Source organism: Polypterus senegalus, chromosome 2 (assembly GCF_016835505.1).
Source record: "Polypterus senegalus isolate Bchr_013 chromosome 2, ASM1683550v1, whole genome shotgun sequence".
Taxonomy (NCBI): domain Eukaryota; kingdom Metazoa; phylum Chordata; class Cladistia; order Polypteriformes; family Polypteridae; genus Polypterus; species Polypterus senegalus.
In genome coordinates, this window is record NC_053155.1 from 97,695,566 (window position 1) to 97,708,840 (window position 13,275).

The following is a 13,275-nucleotide window of genomic DNA, read 5'->3' on the forward strand; positions in this document are numbered from 1 at the left end:
TTTTTATATACAGTAGATGGATTTTTTGGTTAATTTTATTCATGTACGTTTTATTTTCTTGGTTTGTACTGTGTTGTTTTCCTTTATATCTTTGATTTATACTTGTATAATTTTGACCAATCTTTTCTTTTTGCTTGTATTTTTAAGATGTTCAAGGTTTTAGAACTGAGACTTTGTGAATTTTCATCTACTTAACACTAACAGACACATGTCAAAGAATCCAGACCACAAATGTTAGATAAACTAAGCATACCATGTATACACTTAGGCATATACTGTAACTACATTCTCTAAAAGATGTTAAGTGACTACTATGTCACTACCCTTGTGCAATTAGTGCAAAGTACACTCATGTCTTATATAAAAGACAACACAATTAATAGATGATTTTAACAAATACAACAAGCATTAATTAAATATTTGTACCATGATTCTAAGCTGTAAAAAAATCCACTAAAGCCCCTTTTTCACAGACTTACTGTATGTTCATCATTAAAGATTACTCTAAATATTGTGATATATCACTTGCTCTGCAGTTTATAACAAAGTATTCCAGGAATGCCACACACTTGCTACTTCAAAGAAAAAATAGCTGTGTGCAATCTTTGAAAAAGAAAAAAAAAACAAGTGGTAGTTTGTAGAGTATTCACCAAACATGCAGTGGTGCACTTTAGAGGAAAAGAATGAATGCCTTCTGCATAATTGTGGTTTATAGGAGAGAGAAAAGCTAAACAAAAAAATTGATAAAGATTTACTTTAAGAAAACACAGAGAGAGAGACCTTTGAGAGACTGGTCCTCTTATGAAAGACCACCTGGAACCATTGCTGTTTGCCTATCAGACAAAGATTGGAGTGGAGGATGCAGTTATCTATCTGCATATGTCTGAGCTAACTCAAGGCTCCACAAGGCTTATTGCCATCTGGTGAAAGCTGTGAGGATTATGTTTTTTGGATTTCCCCAGTTCCTTCATACCATGCAGCCATCCCTGTTTAGGGGTAAGCTCAGACATATACAGGAAGAAGGACCTATGTATCCTCTATGATGTACTATCTATATATATATGAGCAGAACTGGAGCACCACAAAGAACAGTCTTATTTCCTTGTCTCTTCACTCTTTACCCTTCAGACTATATGTATAACATCAGGTCATGCCACTTATGGAAATTATCTGATGATTCTGCAATAGCAGGGTTATAGACAAGGATGATGAGTCAGAGTAGAGGGGTCAGGTAGAGAAATTTGTTTCTTGGTACAGAAAGAACTTTCTAAAACTTAAGATCAGCAAAACCAAGGGATCTGATTATTGACTTCTACTGCAACAAACAGCCTCTATGCCTGGTCACTATGCAAGGTGTAAATGTGAAGATGGTGCACTACTACAAGTATTTGGGAGTCCATATCAATGGCAAGTTGGACTGGTCTCATATCACAGAGGAACTACATAAAAAAGGGCATAGCAAAATGTTTTTTTCTTAGAAGACAGTGCTCCTTTAATGTGGTTAGTGACATCCTTTATATGTTTTACAACTCTGTGATCCCCTACACTGTGGTGTGCTGGACAGGTAACATCACTTCATGAGATGCCCTCTGTATCAAGAAGTTAATTTAAAAGGGAGGCTAAGTTACTGGACACTCTCTCAACATGCTGCAGGTAGCAGCAGAAGAAAGAATGAAAACAACACTCAGCGTTGTTGTGAACAATTCTACAGATATTATTGAATAGTTTCAACCAATTAATTATTCTGCAGATGTGTGTCAAGAAACACTAGAAAGCAAAAATCAACAGAGAACAAAACAACAGACTACAGCCCCTTTGGCCTCAAATATATACAGATCTTGATCACTAGTGGAGTGGCATGTGTATTTGTTCCATACAATATTCCACATCAGCCAGTCACGTTCTCACCTTCTCCCCCAATAAAACACTTCTGAGGTCAGGGTAGTCCCATATACATATTCTCCACGTAGGAGCCACAGTGGCTTTAGGTTTTTGGTATAGCCATGTTTTTGTTTAGTAAGCAATTACTGCAGCTAATTCACCATATATGCTTTGCCTTAGTTTTAACTAGTTTGCTTTTTTAAGATTCACAACCCTTAACTGTTTCTTTTTTCCTTAGCCTCTATATCTTTTATTCATAATGATAAAAATACATGCAAGAAGCCTTCAATGATATCATGAAGTCAATGATATGTGAATTTGATACTCTACCTGTATTTTGGCTGAAGAGAATCATGCAATAACTGTTGAGAGGTGACACTGTCATATTCTGCAAAGTAGCTGTTAAAAATATAAGAGTAAAAAAAAAGAAATGATTTCGTATTTAGTTACCTTCAGTTTTTGTACAAGAAAATTACACCCATAAGGACATGAATAAAATAATTTGAAAGGACTCAGTGTTTCCCAACATCATTTTTTGCAGACTGTTTGAAATTTAAATTCTAGTGCTGCTACTGCGGTATTTTGTTAACTGAGCCTTCAACTTGCCATTTCACATGCTATCATTTCAAAATGCCAGTGGGAAATGTTAAGCCTGCCATTGCCATGGTGATGGTATGTGTGAGTGTGACAAGCTTGTCAATGATGATCAGCATGTGACATGTCAAGACACAGACTTCAACTTAGCACTGGCATATTGAACAAGGAACCAAAAGAGGAAGGATTATAAGACAACAGGTTATGAATTTATAACAAATGCACAGTTCACTAACAAGCCACATTAATACTGCCTCAAGATTAGGTGTAATGCAATTATATTCATTGCTAATACATCTTATTATTTTCACAAAAAAAATCATTTTTGCTAACCAAACTTAGTATCCTGTGAAATAACGTTGCTGTACCTGCGCTGCATGAAATGCTTTTCAACGTAACATTCTCAAACCCACAAAATCCAATTCATTGTTATAGTGGAGTGGATTCTCCAGTGAAAACATCAGATATAAAGAAGAAAACATACTGAACACCACTTTGATACAAGGAAGACACAATCAATTCATTCATACAGGTCAATCTAGGTTTGCTCATTTAACTAGTAAGCAAGTATATGGAAACCAGAGTACCCAAAATAAACACAGACAGAAATTGGGCAAAGTCCACACAGAAAGCATCCAGATACAGTAAGTGAAACAGGAGCAGTAACCACTGTCCTACCTTGCTGCTCTCACTATAAATATTTTCACACCTAAGTGTTAGTGAATATTTCTAAAATGTGGATGGAAATCAAAATGATAAAACAAACACATGCAAGCAAAGAACATGTAAACCACGCAAAGGAGACATCTCTGCTCCAGTTTATTAAATTTAGGATAAGGTCAAACAACTTTATTTTAAATGTTTTGTATTCACAGCAAAATGCCGTTTGTTTATTATATGTAGGTGTGAAATCCAAGGTGTGGAAAGATTCCTTGAGGAATCTACATTTCACATTATTAGCATATATACTGATATTATTATGTTTATTATTAAACATGTTATTACATTAGAAAAATGTAGATATTGTGATGGACGATATGCAGAGGCAGGCATATCCTGGCCAGGAAGGAGGATGGTTCCTTGGAAGCCAGCCCTATGCCACTCCCAGAAATGGAGCAAAGAAAACTCTTCCTTGCCCAGAATAGAGGCAGAGGATCTCAGTGCATGGAGGAATACACAGGCGTCCTGGCTGGTTTAGATCCAGGAACAATACCAAGCTGGGAGACCCATATAATGGAAGAACTGGGAAGAACAATAGATTTGGTACATTGCCTCCCCCAGGATGTTAGATGGCAGCTTCCCCCAATTGCAGTGGTGCCCCAGATTCTCACAGGGCACTACGGGACTTGGAATTCTTTATGTTGGGTACCATGGGTGCCACCAGGGAATACTATGAAAATGAAAGAGCCATATGGCATGGGATTTCTGCCTAACACGGAAATGCTTGCAGATCATGCGGGTGTAAGAGCAGAAGCACTTCCGGGTTAGCAAATATAAAAGGACTTGCCGTCCTCATCCAGGTGAGGCAGAGTTGGGTGGAAGTGGACAAAGCTAGCCTGGGAGGTGTCGAGGAGAAGAAAAGAAAGAAGAGAAACTAAGGAGTGTTGTGGTGATTGTGCTTTTGAACCTTTGTGGAAGGTAACTGTACAAATAAATCAGTTTTATTTAAACAAGACTTGTCTCTGTGAAGTTGTGTCTGGGGTTTGGGGTTCTCTGGTGCTCCTAGTGGTTCACAATAAGAACAAACCTTTCAGCCCAACAAAACTCACCAATCCTATCCCCTATGTCTGCATATAATCTAAATTCTGCTTTATTGTAATAATAATTTATTTTGCTTTCTCTGTATTGCCAAGACAAGAAAGCTATATCGAGGATCCATTAACTAAAATGCAAAAGCATCTTTTTTGTCAACTTGATCTTGCATTTGGAAGGAGTTCACAGTTAAAAATATTTTTTACTGCTGCCTGCCTTTCTACTGAAGAGTCATTCAAGTTCCTTTCCTACTGGACTTCATGTTTTTATTGATTAACATAGAGTAAATACACTTAACTACATTTTTCAAGGAACTGCAAATCATGTAACTGCCTGATCTCTGCTTTTAAACATATGAATATCCCAGCATGTTCTGATTAGCCACTGATGAAGTGAAGCCAGTAAATGCTCTACTTACACTAAGTTATATAAACCAAGCAATCCCATTCCTCTGAAATCTGTTTTAGGGTCATCGCCTTGGAAACCAATTTCACACCACTGTTTCGTGATGCGGCCTTTGAGAGCTGTATCAGGTCGTAGAGAACTCCAGAGCTGTCAAAAAAGAAAATCAAATATATTGTGCTTAACAATGGTGCATTTTTTATTCTTCTTTAAGTGTTCCCAGCTTGTGCCGAGCTCAACTGAGAGATTCCAGACTGCTTGTCAGTCCACATATAGATCAGGCTTTCATTTACTTTTTTGCCAAGCTTAAGCCTTATATACTGTGCAGCTGGCTTCTGCTATGCATGCAGACTTCAAGAAATACACATAAATGCACAGAACAAAAACTTTAGACTATAGGTACTTTTTAGATTTCTATAAAAATGGATCTCTATTTCTAATAAATCACCTCATATTAATGATATGTTAAGAGCTACTGCTGAGTTATCAATTCAGTATTTTAAAAATATTTATTTAAGCCAATCTTTTGCAAATTAAAAGTTTATACAATTATTTTCATACTCTAAGATATCTTTTTATAACCTTTATCTACACAGTAAGCATACACTGGAGTGTATGCATTCAAAACAAAAACATAAGGAAATAAGAAAATGCAAAAAATAAGGATGGGGAGCCATTTAATTTAAAACACACATGACTCTATTTATTGGATGGTATGGTGGCACTTTGTCCAACATATATACTGGACTAACTTTTGTTCCCTGGGTACTAGGGTGTATTACAAAATCTAATAGATATGCATGGTGACTTTCAGTTGGCTAAGTTTGAAATTGTGTGGATGTGTGTATAGGTATGCCCTCTATGAAAGTGTTATTCCAGAATTAATTGTCAGTCCAGAATTAACATTTGGGGCTGCTGCTACTGTGACAAACTCCAGGTATGTGCAGTTTTGTATTGGATAAACATGGTTTCAAAGATTGATGAGTTAATGTTCTTACCTATCCCAAATGCTTAGCGAAAAAAGGAAAGTTTTTTTTCCAGTGGAATATAAATAACAATGTACAGTACAATTAAAAATTACCCACTAATTAGATCAGTGGAGAACTGCAGCATTTGAATGCCTAATGGCTGTAAACCCTACTACATTTGGCAAATCTAGTATGCATCTCATTTCTACCCACCTTCAGCAGCATCTTTTCATGCTCTGGATTCTCAGAATCGTATGATTCTCTCCGCAGCTTTTCAACTTCAACAATCAAATTTCGATATCCAATAATCTGCAAAAGACTAGCTTGCAGAGATATTCCCAGTCTGAACAGAATAAACAAAAACATTGAAAGTCAAGACAAATCATAAATTTCCATAATAATATTGTCCACTTAAGTGAACAACATACAGTTAATATGTTGGCAATTTTCAATTTATCATTAGGACTGAAACAATTTAATACCACACAAATTAAAAATATTACTACCCCTTGGTATGTGATGTACCAATCCATTTCAAAGTAAATTATATTCAAAACCTTGACAAAATGCAGTTTTAATAATAACCCTCCAAAAACCATTTATATGTGAAACATAATTATAGAAACTAGATCATATCTCATAAACTAATACTTTGCGGACATATAAAAAATAAACAACACATTTATACAAAGCAATCTGTATGTACTAGTTTACCATCTGTTTTAAAATAAAGGCACATATTAGATATACATAATCCCATCTGGAATGATTTTAGGACATAGAAAAGTGACCAATATTTTAATATATGATCTTTTGTCTTCTAATCAATATGGCGGGATTACTAACAATCAAACACTTGTGCATGCCTCCCTTTGCTCTGTCCAATGCAACTGGCTTTTTCCAAGTGCTGTCAAATAATATTTTTCACTGTCCATTTAATTCTGCTAACATATGTTTCTCCCCTTACAATGCCAATCTCAATAAAATGTAACTGACAGTGACAGTCTAAATAAATTGATGTGACATAAAGAAACATTCTCTTCCATACTACTGAATGCCTTAAAGTGTAACTGCAAACTGTTTGCAGTTTGCAGCATCCAGAACCTCAGTTATGAATAAATGATTTCTTACAAATGAAAATATGTTTTCAAATTTGCTCTAGACTGGACAGTATGACTACAGCATTTTCTGTTGAATAGATAGGAGAATATTTTGTGCAATAATTTCATGAACAGCCCTGCAAGAACCTGGGAAGTTGCTTGAAATATCTGAATGAGTAAAATAATTACCATAAAGTAATTGTCAATGATTGTAATTGTCAATGATTTCTAAACATAAACAAACTACGAGGCCATGGTGACTACAGACCTTACCTCATGGGTCTAAGGCTTAAATGTCATGCCTGGTCATTGTGTGTGTAGTGTTTGCATGTACTGTATACCCAGTGCCTGCATTAGCTGGGCACTTTCCTTTCCTTCCAGATTCCCATTAATGTGCTTGTGAAACAGAAAACTGACACTGTCAATTGGTGCATGATTTAGATCTATGATGCACTTGCACCCTGTCCTGTTGTTTCTTGCCTTTTGCTCAGTGCTGACGGGATAAGCTACAGCTCCCAAGGATGTTGAACTGTGTTATGCAGGTTATAAAATGTTATGTTATCAAAGGCATAGTTAGATACAGATTCTTTATCAATAATTTCCTGGAAAGGCCATTTAAGTTGTATTGGTGAGAATCTCAATGAGCTGTCAATGATTTTCACAACGTGCCAGATAATGACTATAAAACATTTTTATGGCAGAACATCTTGGAAGAGTGTGGGATAAGATGGATTATATGACACTGCAAAAAATAACAAGTTTCTTGAATGTGACTTAAGACTATAATGTACATACAACTAAGTGGAAGGTATGGCCAGAAATACTGTAAGCTGCATTTGAAAGTCTTGATCAAAGCTGTTAAAATAGGGTATTGTCATTTTGACATGATGGGCAATACAGCATCCATAGTACTGAATACCAGTGGATGTGTGGAAAAATAGGGTTAAATATGAGTATTAGTGAGGCCAAGTTTTGTTATCAACATTTTTGAAAAATGTTCCCCTTGTTTTAGTACCAGAAACATTGCCAATGGAAATACTAACATTCTTTTAAAACTTTTGTTCTGTAAATATACTATTTTAATAAAGTGAGGATCTCTGCTGAAAGCGTACTAGTGTACAATTTTGTCTATATACACTATATATGCAATAAGCTTACCAGCTGTCATTCTTCTACTACTTCAGGTGGCAAAACCCATGTGTAGGGCAGCAACAAAATTAATGTGAAGAAATTTGTCTACTGTATAAGTCAACATATACTGTATAAATGGCACTTAGATCCAGTAAGCAGGGCCTGGGATCAGCTACACACAGTGAAGTAGTTAACCACTGGCATCAAAGCAGACAGCAATAGAACATTTAAAAATCACTGTCTCAATTTAGATAAAATGTATATGCAACATAATATACAGATATGCATATCAAAAATAATAATAATTTACAGGGAAAAATCACCAAATGCATTTGGTTGTACCATTATGTAACATAATGAAGAATTCCTTGAATCTTAGGACATAAAAAAACACCTCAGTCACTAAACTAATGTAAGTATTCATGGGAAATCTCTACCCTGGAAATGCTTTAACTCAGAAGGGCTGACCTTTGGATAAAATACAGTGGGGAGCTGAATTTGCTTTAGATAAAGTAAGAAAAAAAAATACAACGTTAGATATCAATTTGTATTTAAAATATATCACTTTGTTGTATTATCAGTGCTTAAGAAATTGTCAAGAAGCAAGTATCTTTTTAACAGCTATCTGTGATTATTTTATGACTATATGTTCCTCGGTCACATTAGTATCTCACAAAAGCCTGACTTATCAAAAATTGACTAGTCCCTTACTGAGGATTGGTATCTGGGTTAATCCTTTTCAACTTCATGATATCCTCTGTAGTTTTCTCGACAGCATCTGGATGGGCACTTACTGCCTTCTGCAACAGCTGTATACAAAAAAAAAGCATATGACATTTGCCATGTATTCATATATTTAGGAAATGTTTATTTGATGGACTGGTGTCCTTACCAGAGTTGTTTCCTGTCTTGCACTGGATGCTGACTGAATAGGCTGCAACCATGAGGTGGATTAAGTGGCATTGAGAATGTTATATAATGTTTATCTATTCAATTTTTTTATACTAAAGGTGACCTACAAATTATTTTTGCAAAGTACAACTGTTTAGTTATGTTTGTACTTAAACAGCGCTGCCTATTTAAGATCAACCTCTCCACCCCATTCATTTGTCAAGATTCCTTTCAAGTAAATTCTGTGTGATTTGTGCTTCCGGTTTATGATGAATGCTGATTTTTCCGTAAGTACCTATATATCAGTATTTTAGCATAAAATAATATGTTTTGCACTTTTTGAGCATATGACTGGGATACTGACATGTGGATTATACGACACAATAATGTGAGATTACTTTTCACATCTGGGAATCAATATTCAATAATGTTAATAGCAATATTAGGAGAAAGGTTTTCAAGGTGAAAACATTTTCCTTCCGAAAATGACATGAATGTGCTATTTTACAGTATGTGCATCCTCAAGACATGGTTCGATATTCAGTAATACTCCTGGTTTAAACTATTGACGTATTCGATAACTTAAAGCTTTTGTTTTACTATTTGGACTTGTGACTACCCTTGATTACCTTTTAAATTACAAAAAGGCATGATATATATATATATATATATATTTTTAATTTATAAAAAATACATCACATTAGAACACAATAGCATGTGGTAAATGAATGAAAATGAAATATACAGGTAAGTATATGAATAGGTAAAGGGTAGATAAAATTATAGGTAAAACGTTACATGCATATATGCCTTGAATATGAACAAAACATTCTGATTTGAAAATACCGAAATTGTCCTTTAATGGCTGATATTTGGGACTTGCCTTTACCAACATTGCTTAAGCTTGATACAAGACTTGAAAGTAAATATTAATCATCTTGTAATCTGGAAGCAGCACTGTACTGACAAACAACTTTTCACAAGGTTGGAAGATATTTATATTTAATCACATCAAGATAAGACATATTTATTATTCCAGAAGTATAAAAACGTTCAAAACTGACAAGAAAAACTGAATGTCTCATAAACTATTCCGTTTTTTGGCCATAAATCGTTCACTGACCTATGAAACTGGTTTGGTAAATTCCTTAGTATTTCCTTTTTTATTTTAACTATTCATGTAAAAATTGTATAACAATGAATGAATCATTTCTCAGTCTTTCTTTTATTGTAGGTGATTGGTATATTAATGTGAACATGATATTTACATAAACATTAAGAAAATATTAATGATATATAAGTGTTTTGATTGATTTAATAAATATGGAACATTCTGTGGATTTATAGAATGGTATGGCATATGAATACATTACTAAAGATTTTAAAACATGTTTGTACATCAACAAACTGAAACAGCATTAACAAAATTTGAGTCTCAGAGGAATGTATTTTCCACCTGTAAGTATGATATCTATTAGATTTTATGTAAGTTTGCACCATCAACACCTTAATGATTAAAAACATAAAATGTAACATTCTGTTGTTATTTTAAAATGAAAGCTTTTTGCTTTTAAGTAATCAGTAGAATGACAGATGCAGGCAAAACTGTCCACTTTAATTACTAGGCAACTCAGCTGCTCTAGTTTAACTGAGTGATGGATGTTAGAAAAGGTGCAGTAATTGCAAGATGTCAGAAGCAGGCTGATCCATTACTGTTTCAGTTTGTCAGAAGAATGTTTATTTTTGCTGCGTATTCTAGGCCAAACTATTACAAAGCCTTTCCCAGTATGTCTAGAACAATGGCACACCTAATGGATCAGTAGCATTAAAGGCGCTCTTCAAAAAGCACCTTCACTCTCATACCTATTGTTATGTCCAATTCACAGTTCCATGCATAAGATGATTAATGACTAATTCAATACTTTAATTTAGTCGTGTTTTAACTGAGAGAGTTTACAAGAGTGTTCATAATTATTATTATGATTATTATTAATGTTTTTTATTTCAATTAATTTAATGTTAGCAAAACACCTGAACAAACTCACCTCATTTTTAGAGAAGCGAAGAGAGGACTCTGTTAAAGCAAAATAGAATAAAAATATTTTTGTTCAGACTATAAACAGTTTTGTTTCATTTTACATCATCTTTTATAATATTTGAAACATTGAGTTTGTACCATTCTACTATGCAAACATAGTTCACTAACATAACAACCAAAAGTAATTTTAATAAAATAATTAGAAATTTGCAAGCAGATTTTAGCAGGGACTACGCATTTTAGGTTCATAATAAAAGATTGATATCTATGTTAAAAGTATGTAATATGCAAGGATACATATTCATTTATGCACTGTTCAGAGAAAGAACAAATGTTCAAAAGATATTTCAAAATAAATTAATCAATATAAACTTTTAATACCATTACAACATTAAATACACAAAGTGCACAATATACATTAGAAAACATGTTCCATAAAAAACCTTTAGGAATAAATTACTAATGTTAAGATAGAAAAATCAACAACAAAATGTTTCTAATTCATAAATTACAATGAATTCAATTATGTGTTCATGTCACATAAAATCTATTAAGTCTAAAAGCAAGTACGTTTTTAGACCAGTTGCAGGAAGTAAACTCATCAGCAGTAAAGTGAGACTAATTATATTAGATATTTTCTAAACATATATGTATATTCTGTATCTATACTAATAAAACGCAAAGCCCTCACAGACTGACTGACTCACTGACTTACTTATCACTAATTCTTCAACTTCCCGTGTAGGTAGAAGGCTGAAATTTGGCAGGCTCATTCCTTACAGCTTACTTACAAAAGTTAAGTAGGTTTCATTTTGAAATTCTAGGCGTAACGGTCATAACTGAATCCTACTTATGTACATATATACGGCCATTGCCTGCATCTCGGTCGCCGTGTGAGGCGGAATTGCGTCCCCCATCACCACGCCTCCCACGTAGCTGGCTGCCTGCCTATATTGCGTCCCCCATACCCACGCCTCCCACGTAATTGAGTGCCTGCCCATATAAGGCCGTCCATCAGCAGCAATCCAAGCTGTGAGAAAACAGTAAAAAGGAGGCGTTGTGCTATATTTTCTGATGCAGCTAGACGAAAACAACTTTGTGACGCTGCCACCAAATACTCGCAGAAAAATCCACAAGTTAATAGACACGCTGTCACTAAATACTCACGGGCTAATCCACAAGTTAATAGAGACGCTGCCGCTAAATACTCGCGGGCTAATCCACAAGTTCATAGGGACGCTGTAGCTAAATACTCGTGGGCAATTCCACAAGTTCATAGACACGCTGCCGCTAAATATTCGCAGGCAAATCAAAAAGTTAATACCGGGAATGCCTGTTAAACATCTTAGATTCACGAGTATTGATTTGGGTGGTGAGATGTCTATCGAGGTGATCACTGTATTATTTATATGTCATTGAAATGTATTATTATCAGGCATAGTTTAGGCGCCTATATCATCAAGAGGGCACCAGAAAAAGGGACCTCAAGGTTACTATAATGGAAGTTAATTTAGAGCACGGATGCCGTGAATGTAAGAGCTGTAATAAATAAAGTTCCCCTGCATACTTTAAAAGAAAGTCTCGCCATCATTTCATTTTTCACAATTTGTGAAAACAAGACATGGTGTCAGAATAGAGGACAGTCATGGATTTTGTTGGAGTTGCCTCGCCACGAATTGACTGGGATTCTCTTAACCTGCCGGGAGAATTGAAAAAGTTCCGACAGCACGTGGAGCTGATGTCTTCTGACCCGCTAAAAGGCAAAGACGAGAGTGAGAAATGCAGCTACCTGCTTCTGTGGACTGGGGAAAAAAGACATTTTTAACACATGGACTCTCACCCAGGAGGAAGCCAAGGTACTGAAAACTTATTATGACCATTTTGAGGCATTTGTCATGCCTAAGACGAATACGATATTTGTGAGATACAAGTTTAATGAGAAGACGCAGGGTATAAACGAGACTTTTGATTACTTTGTAACGAAGTTAAAATTGCTGGTGAAGGACTGTGCTTATGCAAACGAAGATGAGATGGTCAGGGATAGAATAGTGTTTGGCACAAACTTAGTGAAAGTGTGAGAGAAACTTTTAAGTGCCGGGTCTGAGCTAACATTAAATAAAGCCGTGGACATCGCAAGATCGCACGAGATAGCACAAGCACAGCTGAGAACCTTAGATGCATGTACTCCGAGCGGCTCACATGAACTGACTGTGAACGCAGTACGCAGACAACAAGCAAGAGCTCCAAAGAGCACTGAACAAAAAACGCATTACACAATTGAGAAGGCAGCAAAAGAATATGAAGCGAGTGACACATACAAGCATATTCATAAGTGCAGCTACTGCGGAAACAAAGCACACGGTGGAAAAAGTCAATGTCCAGCTAAAGAAGACAGTGTAAAAAATGTGGTAAATTGAACCACTTTGCTAAAGTTTGCAGGACTCGAAAAGGTAAACCCGTGCATGCAGTGTGTGATGTCTCAGATAAAGAGGAAGACGAGCTGTTTATTGATGCAGTA

At 35.3% G+C, this 13,275-nt stretch overlaps 1 protein-coding gene across 1 annotated transcript in view; it reads right to left on the minus strand.

Moving 5' to 3' along the window:
- The window catches only part of elmod1 (ELMO/CED-12 domain containing 1), a 92,763-nt gene that overhangs the window by 54,916 nt on the left and 24,572 nt on the right, over positions 1-13,275 (minus strand). Inside the window, exons 4-8 of the mRNA XM_039744206.1 lie at positions 10,765-10,793; positions 8,540-8,637; positions 5,811-5,940; positions 4,646-4,779; positions 2,212-2,280 (exon numbers count right to left, since the gene is read on the minus strand). Coding sequence (XP_039600140.1) covers positions 2,212-2,280; positions 4,646-4,779; positions 5,811-5,940; positions 8,540-8,637; positions 10,765-10,793 — 460 coding nt within the window. The remainder of the gene's footprint in view (positions 1-2,211; positions 2,281-4,645; positions 4,780-5,810; positions 5,941-8,539; positions 8,638-10,764; positions 10,794-13,275) is intronic.